This window comes from Anas acuta, chromosome 11 (genome assembly GCF_963932015.1).
Source record: "Anas acuta chromosome 11, bAnaAcu1.1, whole genome shotgun sequence".
Classification (NCBI taxonomy): domain Eukaryota; kingdom Metazoa; phylum Chordata; class Aves; order Anseriformes; family Anatidae; genus Anas; species Anas acuta.
In genome coordinates, this window is record NC_088989.1 from 21,849,407 (window position 1) to 21,862,534 (window position 13,128).

A 13,128-nucleotide genomic window follows, 5' to 3' on the forward strand; every position below is an offset into this window, starting at 1 on the left:
GAGAATTTATAAAATACAGACGTGCCAAAATTATGTGCAACACAGACCACTGGACATATAAATATATTTGTTATATTTCAAGAGATGAAGTTCTGGAAGATACATTCACACTTCTGTGATTTCCTTAGTTTTGTGTTGACTGATTCAAATGAGATGCATAAGGTAACTGTTATTTATGATGAGCAATGTATACACTAACACTACATCTTAAATAGTTTGGTGCTTTGTTTGGGTTTTGTACTTTTTAAATCCTCAGAGATGGTTCTTCCTTCTACCCCCTCCCCTCCCCTTTTATTTTCATTATATTTTACATTAATAACATAGCACTCATCTTCTTTTTTTTTTTTTTTTTTAAGTCTCTAAGAAGGTAGAAATACAACTTCTCCCTGAATAGATCAAGCGATCAAAGAGTGTCTATCAGATGGCACTGTTAAGGTGTCAGACTGCAGAGCAACTACGGAGATGCATAAATCACTCTTAATCTAGTTCTCTTTTCAGTCAGAGTCACAAATTTCTACACTGACAAGTTTTGTTTTCTTATCTTAGAACATTCATTAAAATAAGAAAAGTTTTAGCTATGTATTATCTGATGGAAACTGTTACTAAATGAAAATAATTCCAAAATAAATGTTAAAGATAGCACGTAATATGACCAAATGCACTTTTAAGAATAATAAACTATGCTACAAGCATAAATTCTATGGGATCTGTAGCTTTTACATCCTCACTCCAGTAAGGTTCCTCAATGTATTCTATAACTTAACCACTCTCCTGGGTACATTTTCTTGCACTTTGGAGAGCCTAAAACAGAAAAGTATACAAAGGAATTCAAGGTAATTGAATTCAAAGGAATTCAAAGGAATTGAATTCACTCCTCCCCTCAAATTCAGCTCTGATTCTTTCTAAGAAAACACATCAACAGATCAGAAGTGTGAGTCATGTAAGTAACCTATTGCCAAGCAGTAGTATGTTTACAGAACAAAGACTTAGGAAGATCACAAAGAAAAGATTAAAGGAAACAAAACCTATGATGTAAAAAAAAAAAACAAAAAAAAAAAAAACAAGTAATCATTTTTCTGTTTCATTTTTAGCTAGGCTCTAAGATGTTTGGATGTTTGTATGCAGCCCTAAAGTCTGAACACATGAACTCGGTCAACAGCTGTGCAATGATAACATTTCTACTGCTGGGGACAATACTAGCTTTGATGCAACTCAAGACAGTCCTCAGTTTAGCTTCTAAAGGATGCCCCTTGCAGGAATGATGTCAGGATCAACATTTGCCCCCTCCACATACTGAAAGGTATAAAAAGATCACGAACGAACTCTCGTTTTATCTCATTCCAGAACTATTTCTTTAGCTGCTTTTCAAACATGAATGTCAGTTTCACACGGACATTTTTCTCATATTCAGGATTCCAAACTAGTGGTGGTGATGTCATGGGGAGCAAGCCTGTCCTTAGAGAAACTGAATCCTAAGTGAAAAGCTTTCTGATCCTCCACATGAACTTATAAACACTATTGCAACCAAGCACCCTGGCAAGAATATCACGGGGCAAACAAAACCTGAATGGGCTATATTAGAAGTAGTAACTATTCTCTAGAGCATAATCAGGTTGTGTCTACTTTTTCATGTCTGGAGTAACTGCCAATATTGCAAAGTCCTTCTTCTGTATGCTTAAGAGGTAACCTTAAAAACATGTATTACTATTGATACTTTGATAGAAAGTAATTCGCTTTATAGCTACTGATTAGATTAATATTTTGAGCTGAGCCAGGAGAAATAAAAGGAAAGAGGTACTAACGAACCTAATAAAGACATTCAGTCCAGAATGGTTGTTAATCTATGTAACTAACTTCAGGGAAGAAATGTTTGGTGTTGATAAAGTATTTCCTTAGTAAATTACTACTGGCTCCAGTGTAAGACATTTACAGTAAACACCAAAAGTCTGCAAGGCATCTGTTCTATTCACAGTGAAAGAAAGAACTTCGCTCCATTAATAACTTTAAAAACATGCAATAACTAATTCATGACGGCAGTTCAAATCCTATCAGTGACCTTAATTATTTGACCAAGCTGAGTTCAAAGATAGAGCAATTAAAAAACATTTGAAAGTTTAAAAGTGCACTTTAAATTGTAATAAAGCTGTGTTCTTCTTTTTACTAAATGTAGAGAAGGAAAAAAAAAAACACTGTAGCACTAAGCTGTGTACAACAACCTTATTTTAAGAATACATGCAAGGTACCAGTTAAAATGTGCATATAAAATCCTGTATGATCTCAGATTCCATTTGAGTGAAACTGTATGTTACATAGAGAGGGCATGTGTAATAATATGTGTATGTATACATAATAAAATACTTGCTGGAATTTTAACATTTCACTTTACTGGAGATTTAGTGGGACTTTGCCTAAGGCAAGTTTTTAATAGCAATAATAAAAAAATACTTAATGGTACTTAGGGTAAATAATGTGCGGCCACTATGTTTAAAAAAAAAAGTAATACCAAACATCTGTACTAGATTTCCACATGATAAAATCACCATATTACCTACAGTTCTCCCAAAATTATAGGAAAAAAATGTTTATTTTAAATTCTAGAAAAGACATGTGATAACCTATTTAAGAACTAGAAGGCAGGCATCGTGTGTTTTATGACAGGAATGTATATTTAGTGATCTTCATGGTACTTAATTCTGAACGTAAGGATGCAATGGTATGACATCATGGCCTGAAGACAGACTTCCAAATTTTAACCTACTAACACAGGGACTGCCAGACCCAAGAACATCCTTTTGTACATGGGTATTTCCAAGAACCAGTTTGTTACAGGACACATGATTTCCTTATCAAAGCAGACACCATATATTGTTTTCTTCCAGAAAATAACAATACAAATCAGCTACCTAAAAAAAAAAAAAAGTAAACGTTTAGTTTCTAAGGAGTTCATATGCCCCACATGTCATGCTTCCAAGCTTCCTACAGCAAACTTCAGATCTGCTGGGAAAAATAAACCAATGAATCAGAAGCCACAAATATGTGCTGGAGAGAGAGGATTTCATCCAAAGCTTTGGATTCTTACAGCAGCAAGGAAGTTCTTTGCTAAAATCCTCAGGTCAACAGATAGTTCCTGCCAATCTGACACAGATTCTGTTCAGCAAACCTAGTAAATTTTTAAGCTTTGACCAAGGCATATCAGCATGTCATAAGCAGAAACTGCAGCAAACACCTCTGTAAACTTGCAGTGCTCCCCAGGAACCTCTTTATTCTCATATAAATTCAGAGATTTTTTTCCTATGCCCAGAGAGTAACCCAGAGGGAACTCTGAAATATTTTATCTACTTTTCAAGCTCTACTTAATTCTACATGTATTTCTTTTGCTACTCTTGGAAGGTTATTCAAGAACTTGACTGCTATGCTAATTAAAAACCTTCTTCAAATTTCCACTGTCAATGAATTCAACACCCAATACATAACCAAGTTAGTATTAAGTGATACTTGTAAGTGATACTGATAATATACATGAGATACAATCACAGAAAGAAAAAGAAAAATTTGACAGATAGCTAGTCATCCATGCTTGAAACCTACTGTAAGTAGTCTGCTATAACTAGTACTTTGGAAACAGCAGAGCAAATTCCAAAAACTTCTCTGCTAGTTGAAGAACTTCTCCCACATAACATATAGCCACATACCATAGATTCAGTATCATTAATTCCTCGTGCAAGTCCTTTCAGAGCCCTGAAGTCTGAAAAGACCTCATTAACTGGTGACCTTACTTATCAGTGAAAGTTCTGCATGAGGAAAGGTTCACAAGGATCCACATGTTCACCAGAAAACTTTATTGGAATATATGATTGTGCCTTGCAAATTTTCCAGCATTTCCAAGTTTTAGATGGGCTCCAGATACCATTGAGTCCTCATTTTCCAGGTCAAACAAAATAAAAATGGAAAAAAAAAAAAAAAAACTTTCACTGCATTTGAAGAATTCCTTTTCACTACCATAGTAGCTGTAACTTAAATATAAAACAATTCACCCATAGCAAAGAAAATATTTTGTCAACATTCTGTAGATGTAAATAGCTCTTCTTAATCTTTAGCATTATACAAGAGTCAATAAGAGTTTTCTATGTTCTTGTACTAATTTTATTCATGTTTTGATATATCAGGAAATTAGTGGTTTTTTACCAGACTAGAAGTTCACATCAGACTACACTGTTCTGAACTTCTAAGGAAACAGAGCTGTAGGTCCTGATTCCCCTTTACTGTGGGTAGCTTGAACTCGGTCTCTCTGAAACTATTGCCCTTCTCAGCAGGAAGCATCAGGATCTCTCTCCGAAAGACTCACGGCCTCGTTTCCCTGACACTGGTCATGTAAACTGTTGGGATGTAGAGGGACACACAGGCTTGACAGTGGGTAAAATTTCCTTCAGTTGTCCTAATTCAATTATCACAAATCCAGTCCCAAAATTCATCAGCAAGTAATGTAGGCAGCTGGTGTAGGAGGACTCGGGCCCCAATCTATCAAAGCGCAGCACGACCATCACCCCAGTGTTTTAATATGGCAATGTTATGCAACATATATCCCCCAAAATTGTATACCACACATGAAAATACATTAGAAATAAACAAAGGCTTCTGGCTATGGAAGGCAAAACATTTTAAAACACTGATTTCAATTACAACGGGTATAAAACAAAAAAGTAGCGTGCACCTTTGACTATTTAATTTATAACAGTAAGAGGTGTTCATTCTCTCTTCAGTAGTTCTAATCATCTTGGTTTGTCAAATTTTGATTTGTCAAAATGCAGTAAGCCAGAATGTATGCAAAGAGCAACAAAGACAATAAGCTTCAAGTAACACTTTTCTTCCACAATCTTTAAGTCCTGCTGTGTGTTTATTTTTGATTTAAAACAAATGTATCTTTCTTTTTTTTCTAAAGAAACACTGAAAGCAGAAGATACTCAGACACTTGAAAATATATTTCTAAAACTGCAGCAAGCACTTTGGCAGTATCTTTTAAATTAACAAATAATGAGTTTTCCTTACCTCTCTAAGATGTATGTTTTCCTTCTCCTTTTGGTCTAATATCACTTCCAAATGATTAACCTGAGATTCAGCTTCTGCAATCCTTCGAGTTCTCTCATTGTCATCTTCCATTCCTTTAGATGGCAAACCTTTACTTTGCAACATTTCCAGAAGCTTTTTTATTGATTCATCTCTAGCATTTAGTGTTTGCTTTTGTGTTTCAATCCTAAGCTCCATTTCTTCTAGAGTTTTTCTTAATAGGAAAAGCTCTTTAGCTTGTCTGTCATGTTCTGCTTGAAGTCTTCGAAAATTCTCCTCTGTGAGCTCAATGGTAAAATGCTCAGCCCCTCGGTTTCCACTTTCTTGCTGCAGAAGATGATTAAGGTCTCTCTGGGTTCTAAGCTCATCTTGAAGTGCCTGGATTGTCATTTGCAGATGCTGCAATAAATGAAAAAAAAAAAAATCAATTTATGATGCAAATGCAGGATTAGTCTTTGATTAAACTTTTGTTGTATGCTGTTACAAAAATTCTTTAGAACTAAGGATGAAACTATAATAAATGACCTTATAAAATAGCAAATCCATGTGACGATGTTTATACTTACATTTCTTCAAGTGCTTCTAGAAAAGTAAATGAAAACACACACACAGTGTCAGCTACATATAAAATGAAGAGCAAAGAAGGCAAACCAACAAACCCAAACACTAGGCAGTGACACATCCATTAGTACAGTCAAGATGTACCTATAAAGCTGGAAGACTCAGTATTCCATGTTTTCTAAATTACTTCATAGACTAAAGGTGATTCTACTCTGCAGGGTGCTCAGCAGTTGAGTTATGAAGTCAATCAAAGCACTCACTGTAATTGAAGGGAGCTTGGCAGGAAGCTAGAGGAGGGAGGGCATTTGGTTGTTTTTTTTTGGTTTTGTTTTGTGTTTTTTTTTCTTTTTGGCAACTAAAGCTATGAACATGTTTAGTAAACAGGATTACTGCATCTCTAACAAGCAAACAAAAATACACAATAAATATTGAATTTTGAAAAAAATTGACTGCGAATAGTAGACAAACCTTTGTTCTCCTGGCATCCAAAAACTGAACAGCATGGTAAATGAAAAAATGAAGCAAAATCAACATAAAGGCCAGATGCAAGCAAAGGAGATTCAACAGAAAGAACTGAATTCAACAAAAAATACCTCCAACAGAAAAGATAATTTTATTGAGTTATACAAAACAGCACCAACAACCTCACAATATACAATACCTAAGCTAAAGACAGACTTCATTTAAATAGATGTGACAAAGTGTCAAAAATAATTAATCCCACAATGAATAATAATATTCCTATTTCAACTTACTATTCTTTTCCACTAAGCTTTTCAAAACACAGTAACTTGTCCTAAAATATTTGTATTATATCTGAGTAAAACTGATAAATCTTGCACTCCTTAATTAATGCAATCAAAATTGAAAATGATTTTTCCCATATTAAGATTGGGGTACAGATAATTATCCTAAATTATTAGAATATCATGTTGCATGTCTGAAAATGTTTTTCTTATTTTTCCTCTATTCATTCCTCTACCCAGCATACTGAATATACAGAAATACAAGTTCCCCAATAGCCAAGTGTGCTGTGCCAGAAGACCCTTACATGTAGGAATTCTGTCAGTATGATTTAGATGACTTAATGCATGGCACCAGACTTTTTGACATTAATGAATATTCTTCAGCTCCACACTCCAATAAAACAATTAATAATTCATTAACACATTAACTCAGTATGGGAGGCTTCTTTAGTTCATTTGAGGCTACCTTCACATTTAGCACAATTTTATCTAGAGGTGTCAGTATGTAACAAAAACCTGAATTTAAGCTGAAAGAAAAATGCAAAACTTAAAATAATGTTTTGAAATCACAGTTTTTATCAGATATTTCAAATGGAGAAGCATTACCTGTAGTGGAATTCTCTACGTTGAATCTGTTCTATTATTAAATGACAATATTTTTATAAGTGTTGAGAGCTTAAATCTCTTAATTGTTGCATCTCATTAGGCACACGCTCAGGAGCATTCAAATGTAGGCTACACACTTACTGCCTTGCTTTTACTAAATGGCGATGATACTTAATTCTTTCAATTTCTTCAAGTCTCAGTATCTTTTTAATTATTTACATAAAATCTCCCAATAAGCTTTCTTTCAAAACTCCTCTTGATGTAGCAATTTTTAAACCTACTAATTTACAACTTATGACCCCGTTATGACAATTTTAGCACAGAAATTCAGTGTATAAATGCAAATGAATCCAAAAAGTACGGAAATAATGTTCAATGACTACTATGAATGAGTGAATTAACAAAGCCAACAACAAGGCAATGGCAGAGAGACAGATGCTGCAAAGTAAACAAAACCAAAACCATTTCTTTTCAAATGCTTTTCCCCATATAAAGTCATATTTTTTGTAGTTGGTCTCCACCAGTCAACACAGTGGTTATGCAATGACTCCAAAATAAAGGAAATTTCCCTTCAGAGAATACAGACATTCTGATCCAATTCCTTTGTAGCTTTGTAAAACTGGCAGTTGGAGAGGAACAAAAATTTTAGATTAATAATTCTAGAAAAAAAAAAAAACGTATAGTCATTTAGACTACTCATAAATTGGTTTCAAGCTTGACAAACAGCCCCTTTGACATGAGAGATGAGAGAAAATGAGAGAAAAATAAATATTTTAGTTGGCTTCTTCAAATTGAATATTTCAGCTTTTAAACTTTTTTGTATTTTTTAAGTAATTTAAAAATAAACTGAGCTAGATTATTTTTTTAAGTTAAATGTTTCCTTTTGATCAAACAAAATACAATTCAACATTTTAAAATAAACTTCCCTTTTACTTGATTTTCAGTTAGGTCACTGCATCAGCTAGACTTTCAGCCCAAAGCCATTTATCTGTCTGAAGATTGAAGCTCATATCTTTCCATTTTTTCAAAAAGAAAAACTGCCTGAAGTAATATGTATATAACCAGAGGAACAATCCCAGACTTCGCATAAGCATCATGAAATAAATCCTCTGCACTCCAAAATTATTTTGCTACTAAGCAACAGAAATATTCAGTAACTACTATTATAGTCTAGAAATATTCACAATAAAAGATATTTTTCCTCCAATCTGAATGATTTAAAATAGGTCTTTCAAATAAATTAGACAATACTTATTACTTGATGCTAAACACTATTTATAAATGTTTTTCTGCAGTCAAGCAGTATCTACGCAGTATCTAGAGTAATTTAGCTAAGCAAAGGCAAACTCGTTTGTAAAATATTTTAAATGCTTTAAAACAGAAACAAAAGCAAACTTAACATACACATTGCTAACAGACAGCCCTTCTGAATGCAAACTCTAAAAGGCTGAAGTGTTAGATCAACCCACAAATGATGAGAAATGCCCAACTCAAACAGCAGTTCTGGCAAGACAAGCCTCCCTCTGTTCCACAGCCACCTATGTACGGGGCTCTCACATTCTGCCCACAAACACGCTTGCTGCTGAGCACAACACTAATTATGGATGCAAATACATGAAACTAACAGCCTCAACTGTGGCAGGCTGCTGCTGCTACCTTGACATAATCCATTTTTGTACCCCTTCAAGACTTAGAACTCTTTGAACACGATGGACCAGATTTGGACTTCTGCTGGCACAGCCTCCCATAGCAGCAGCTAGCTCAGAAAAGGCAAGAACACATGTTGTGAGGGTGGCAAGAAGCAGCATATTAATTGTAGCAGGGGAGGAATGTGGGAGTGCTGTGAATCTCTGTCACGCTGCTGTCATTACGCAGACAGAACTTAGTGGGATTTAAAAAGACACACAAAATCTTTTTTTTTTTCATAATTTCTATTAAAAACAGACCAGCTGACCAGAACTTACAGGATGCTTTCCATGCCAATTTCCAGGGAATATATAAACAGTTCTCTCAGAACTTTGGCAGCCTCTCCCTATAGCCTAGCTCCAAGAGACAATCCATGGCACTGCCCAGGAACTTCCCACAACTTTGTGAACTAGGCACAGTGCAGGTTTTCAAATTGACCCCCCCAGAAATTGAAACAGAACTACAAAGGGAAGAGGAATTAATGGCCCCACCTGGCTTCTGGCTCATGCTTTACCCATGGAAATTCCTCTGGTCTCTGCCACCTGGCTATTCACCAACAAATTGCCTGCAGAGAACTGCCCTGCCACAGCCCACCTTGGGCTGTGCACAGCAGCATTTCCAGATCACCCCAAAGCCTTAAGTATGTGGTGAATATCGAAGGAGAAGGATACCATAAGGATATTGAGGTAAAATTATTAGTCCACTGTCCTGGTTTCAGTTAGCACAGAATTAATTTTCTTCCTAGTAGCTGGTGGAATGCTGTGTTTTGGCTTAGGATGAGAAGAGTGCTGATAACACCCCGATGCTTTAATTGTTGCAGAGCAGTGCTTATACTAAGCCAAGGACATCTCAGCCTTTTGCTCTGTCCTGCCAACGGGCAGGCTGGGGGTGCAGTAAGAGCTGGGAGGGGACAGACCCAGGACAGGTGACCCAAACTAGCCAAAGGGGTATTCCATACCATCTGATGTCATGCTAAACAATATATAGGGGTGGCTAGCCGGGGGGAGGGGGCCGGACTGCTCGGGGTTAGGCTGGGCATCGGTCAGCGAGTGGTGAGCAATTGCATTGTGCATCACTTGTTTGTACATATTATTATTACTTTCCTATTATCACCATTGTATTATTATTGTTATTATTTTTATTATTATTTTGTTATTATTATTTTCCTGTCTTATTAAACTGTCTTTATCTCAACTCACGGGCTTCACTTTCCATTTCTCTCCCCCGTCCCAGAGAGGGAGGGGGGAGGGTGAGCGAACGGCTGCGTGGTGTTTAGCTGCCAGCCGGGTTAAACCACGACATCCACCTATGGAAGTGCATGGTTTCTCCTATTTGCAACACCATGCGTCACCCAAAGCAAAGTACATGTTGAAGAGTGCAGTCTACTGTCATTTAACAAAAAAAGCCTGCTCCTAACTTGGAAGGGAGCAACAAACCCGGTATAAGGTCAAGTAAAAAAGGAATCCTAGCTGGAGCTGTCCTAAGTGGGAAAGCCAGCCTGAAAGATTTGGGGCAGCAAGGAAGCAGTCACAGGTTTTCATCAAAGAATGGATTTCACAGAATCACAGAATTGTCTAAGTTGCAAGAGACCTCAAGATCATCAAGTCCAACCTCTGACCTAACACTAACCAGTCCTCCACTAAACCATATCGCTAAGTTCAATATCTAAACATCTTTTACAGACCTCCAGGGATGGTGACTTAACCACTTCCCTGGGCAGCCCATTCCAATGCCTAACAACCCGCTCAGTAAAGTTCTTCATACTATCCAACCTAGAACACCCCTGATGCAACTTTAGCCCATTCCCCCTCATCCTGTCACCAGGCACATGTGAGAATAGACCAACCCCCACCTCATTACAGCCTCCTTTAATGTACTTACAGAGAACTCGCCCCTGAGCCTCCTCTTCTCCAGGCTGAACAAACTCAGCTCCCTCAGCCGCTCCTCATAAGACTTGTTCTCCAGACCCCTCACCAGCTTCGTCGCCCTTCTCTGCACTCTTTCGAGCACCTCCATTTCCTTCTTGTAGCGAGGGGCCCAAAACTGAACACAGTACTCGAGGTACGGCCTCACCAGAGCCGAGTACAGGGGGACAATCACTTCCCTAGACCTGCTGGCCACACTACTTCTGATACAAGCCAAGATGCCATTGGCCTTCTTGGCCACCTGAGCACACTGCTGGCTCATATTCAGCCGACTATCAACCATTACTCCCAGGTCCTTCTCTGCCTGGCAGCTTTCCAACCACTCATCTCCCAGCCTGTAGCTCTGCTTGGGGTTATTGCGCCCCAGGTGCAGGACCCGGCACTTGGCCTTGTTGAACCTCATACGGTTGACCTCAGCCCATCAGTCCAAGTGCCGCGTTATGACACTCAAGATAATCTGCTCCATGAGCTTCCCTGGTACTGAGGCCAAACTGACAGGCCTATAGTTCCCTGGGTCTGCCCTCCAGCCCTTCTTGTAGATGGGCGTCACGTTTGCTAGCTGCCAGTCGACTGCAACCTCCCCCGATAGCCAGGACTGTTGATAAATGATGGAAAGTGGCTTGGCCAGCTCCTCCGCCAGTTCTCTCAGTACACTCAGGTGGATCCCATCTGGCCCCATCGACTTGAGTACATCCAAGTGCTGTAGCAGGTCACCAACCAGTTCTTCATGGATAGTGAGGGCCACATTCTGCTCCCCATCCCCTTCCACCAGCTCAGGGTGATGGGTGTCCAGAGAACAACTGGTATTGCCGCTAAAGACTGAGACAAAGAAGGCATTAAGCACCTCCGCCTTTTCCTCATCTCTTGTAACTAAGTTCCCCCACGCATCCAGTAAAGGATGGAGATTCTCCTTAGTCCTCCAGTTTGTGTTGATGTATTTGTAAAAACATTTTTTGCTGTCTTTAATGGCAGTAGCCAGATTGAGCTCCAGATGAGCTTTGGCCTTCCTAATTTTGTCCCTGCACTGCCTCGCAACATCCTTATAGTCCTCCCGAGTGGCCCGCCCTCTGTTCCAAAGATTATAAACCCTCTTTTTCCTGCTAAACTCAAGCCACAATTCTCTGTTCAGCCAGGCCGGTCTTCTTCCGCACCGGCTCGTCTTTGGGCACGTGGGGACAGACCACTCCTGCACCATTAAGATTTCCTTCTTGAAGAGTGCCTGGTCTTCCTGGACTCCTCTGCCCTTCAGAACCGCCTCCCAGGGGACTCTGCCAACCAGTGTCCTGAACAGTTCAAAGTAAGCCCTCAGGAAGTCTAATATAGCGGTTTTACTCGTCCCCTTCCTGGCTTCTCCAAGAATGGAGAACTCTACCATTTCATGGTCACTCTACCCATGACAGTTTCCTACCACCACATCTCCCACCAGTCCTTCTCCGTTTTTGAACAGAACGTCTAGCAGCGCACCTCCCCTGGTAGGCTCACTAACCAGCTGCATCAGGAAGCTATCTTCCACGCTCTGCAGAAACCTCCTAGACTGCTTTCTCTGGGCTGTGTTGTGCTTCCAGGATATATCTGGGAAGTTGTAGTCCCCCACGAGATCAAGCACTGACAATTTCGCAACTTTTGTCAGCTGTCTGTAGAACTCTTCATCAGTCTCCTCATCCTGGTTCGGCAGTGTATAACAGACCCCCACCAGGATGCTTGCCTTGTTGGCCTTCCCACTGATCCTAACCCATAGGGACTCAACCTTATCATTCCCAGCCTCAAGTTCCATGACATCAAAACTCTCTCTGATATAGCGAGCCTCACGACCACCCCTTCCATGCTGTCTGTCCCTTCTGAAGAGCCTCTAGCCAGACATTGCAGCACTCCAGTCATGAGAGTGGTCCCACCACGTTTCTGTGATGGCAACCAAGTCGTAGTCTGCCTGCCGCACGATGGCTTCCAGCTCCTCCTGTTTGTTACCCAAGCTGCGTGCATTAGTGTAGATGCACTTCAGTTGGGCCATTGCCTTCTCTCCCAGCCTTGCCATTGTTACCCCTGGCACAGCTCTAACAAGCCTTGTTTCAGCCCTGTCCCCCTTCTCACCTAGTTTAAAGCCCTCTCAATGAGCCTCACCAGCTCCTGGCCCAGGATCCGTTTTCCCCTTAGAGATAGGGACCCGTCTGTGGCCATCAGGCTGGGTGCCGAGTAAAGCGCCCCATGGTCAAAAAAAAACAAAATTTCCGTGTTGGCACCAGCCTCTGAGCCACGGGTTTATCAGGTGGGCTTTCTGTGTCCTCTCTGTACCCCTCCCTGCCACTGCAAGGATGGACAAAAACACCACCTGTACTCCTGTACGCTCCATCCACTAACCATCCCAGTCCCCTGAAGTCCTGTTTGATGGTCTTCAGGCTTCTCTCTTCAACATCATCACTGCCAGCCTGGACTATTAAAAGAGGGTAATAGCCAGAGGGGCGAACCAGGTTGGGAAGCCTTCTGGCAACGTCCCTGACCCTGGCCCCAGGGAGGCAGCAGACTTCCCTACGGGTAGGGTCAGG

General features: G+C 39.6%; 1 protein-coding gene across 18 annotated transcripts in view; it reads right to left on the reverse strand.

Annotated features, from left to right (window-relative positions):
* ERC2 (ELKS/RAB6-interacting/CAST family member 2) overlaps positions 1-13,128 on the reverse strand; it is a 556,650-nt gene that overhangs the window by 469,535 nt on the left and 73,987 nt on the right. For 15 of the 18 annotated variants that reach the window (XR_011100133.1, XR_011100138.1, XR_011100137.1 and 12 more), the window contains 2 exons: positions 6,094-6,117; positions 5,047-5,463 (listed from right to left, as the gene is read on the reverse strand). Coding sequence is in view for 2 of the 18 variants with exons in the window: in XM_068694082.1 (XP_068550183.1) it covers positions 5,047-5,463; positions 6,094-6,117 (441 nt within the window). In the remaining 16 variants the exon portion in view is untranslated. The remainder of the gene's footprint in view (positions 1-5,046; positions 5,464-6,093; positions 6,118-13,128) is intronic. The other 3 variants (XR_011100132.1, XR_011100130.1, XR_011100127.1) reach the window with 1 other exon arrangement.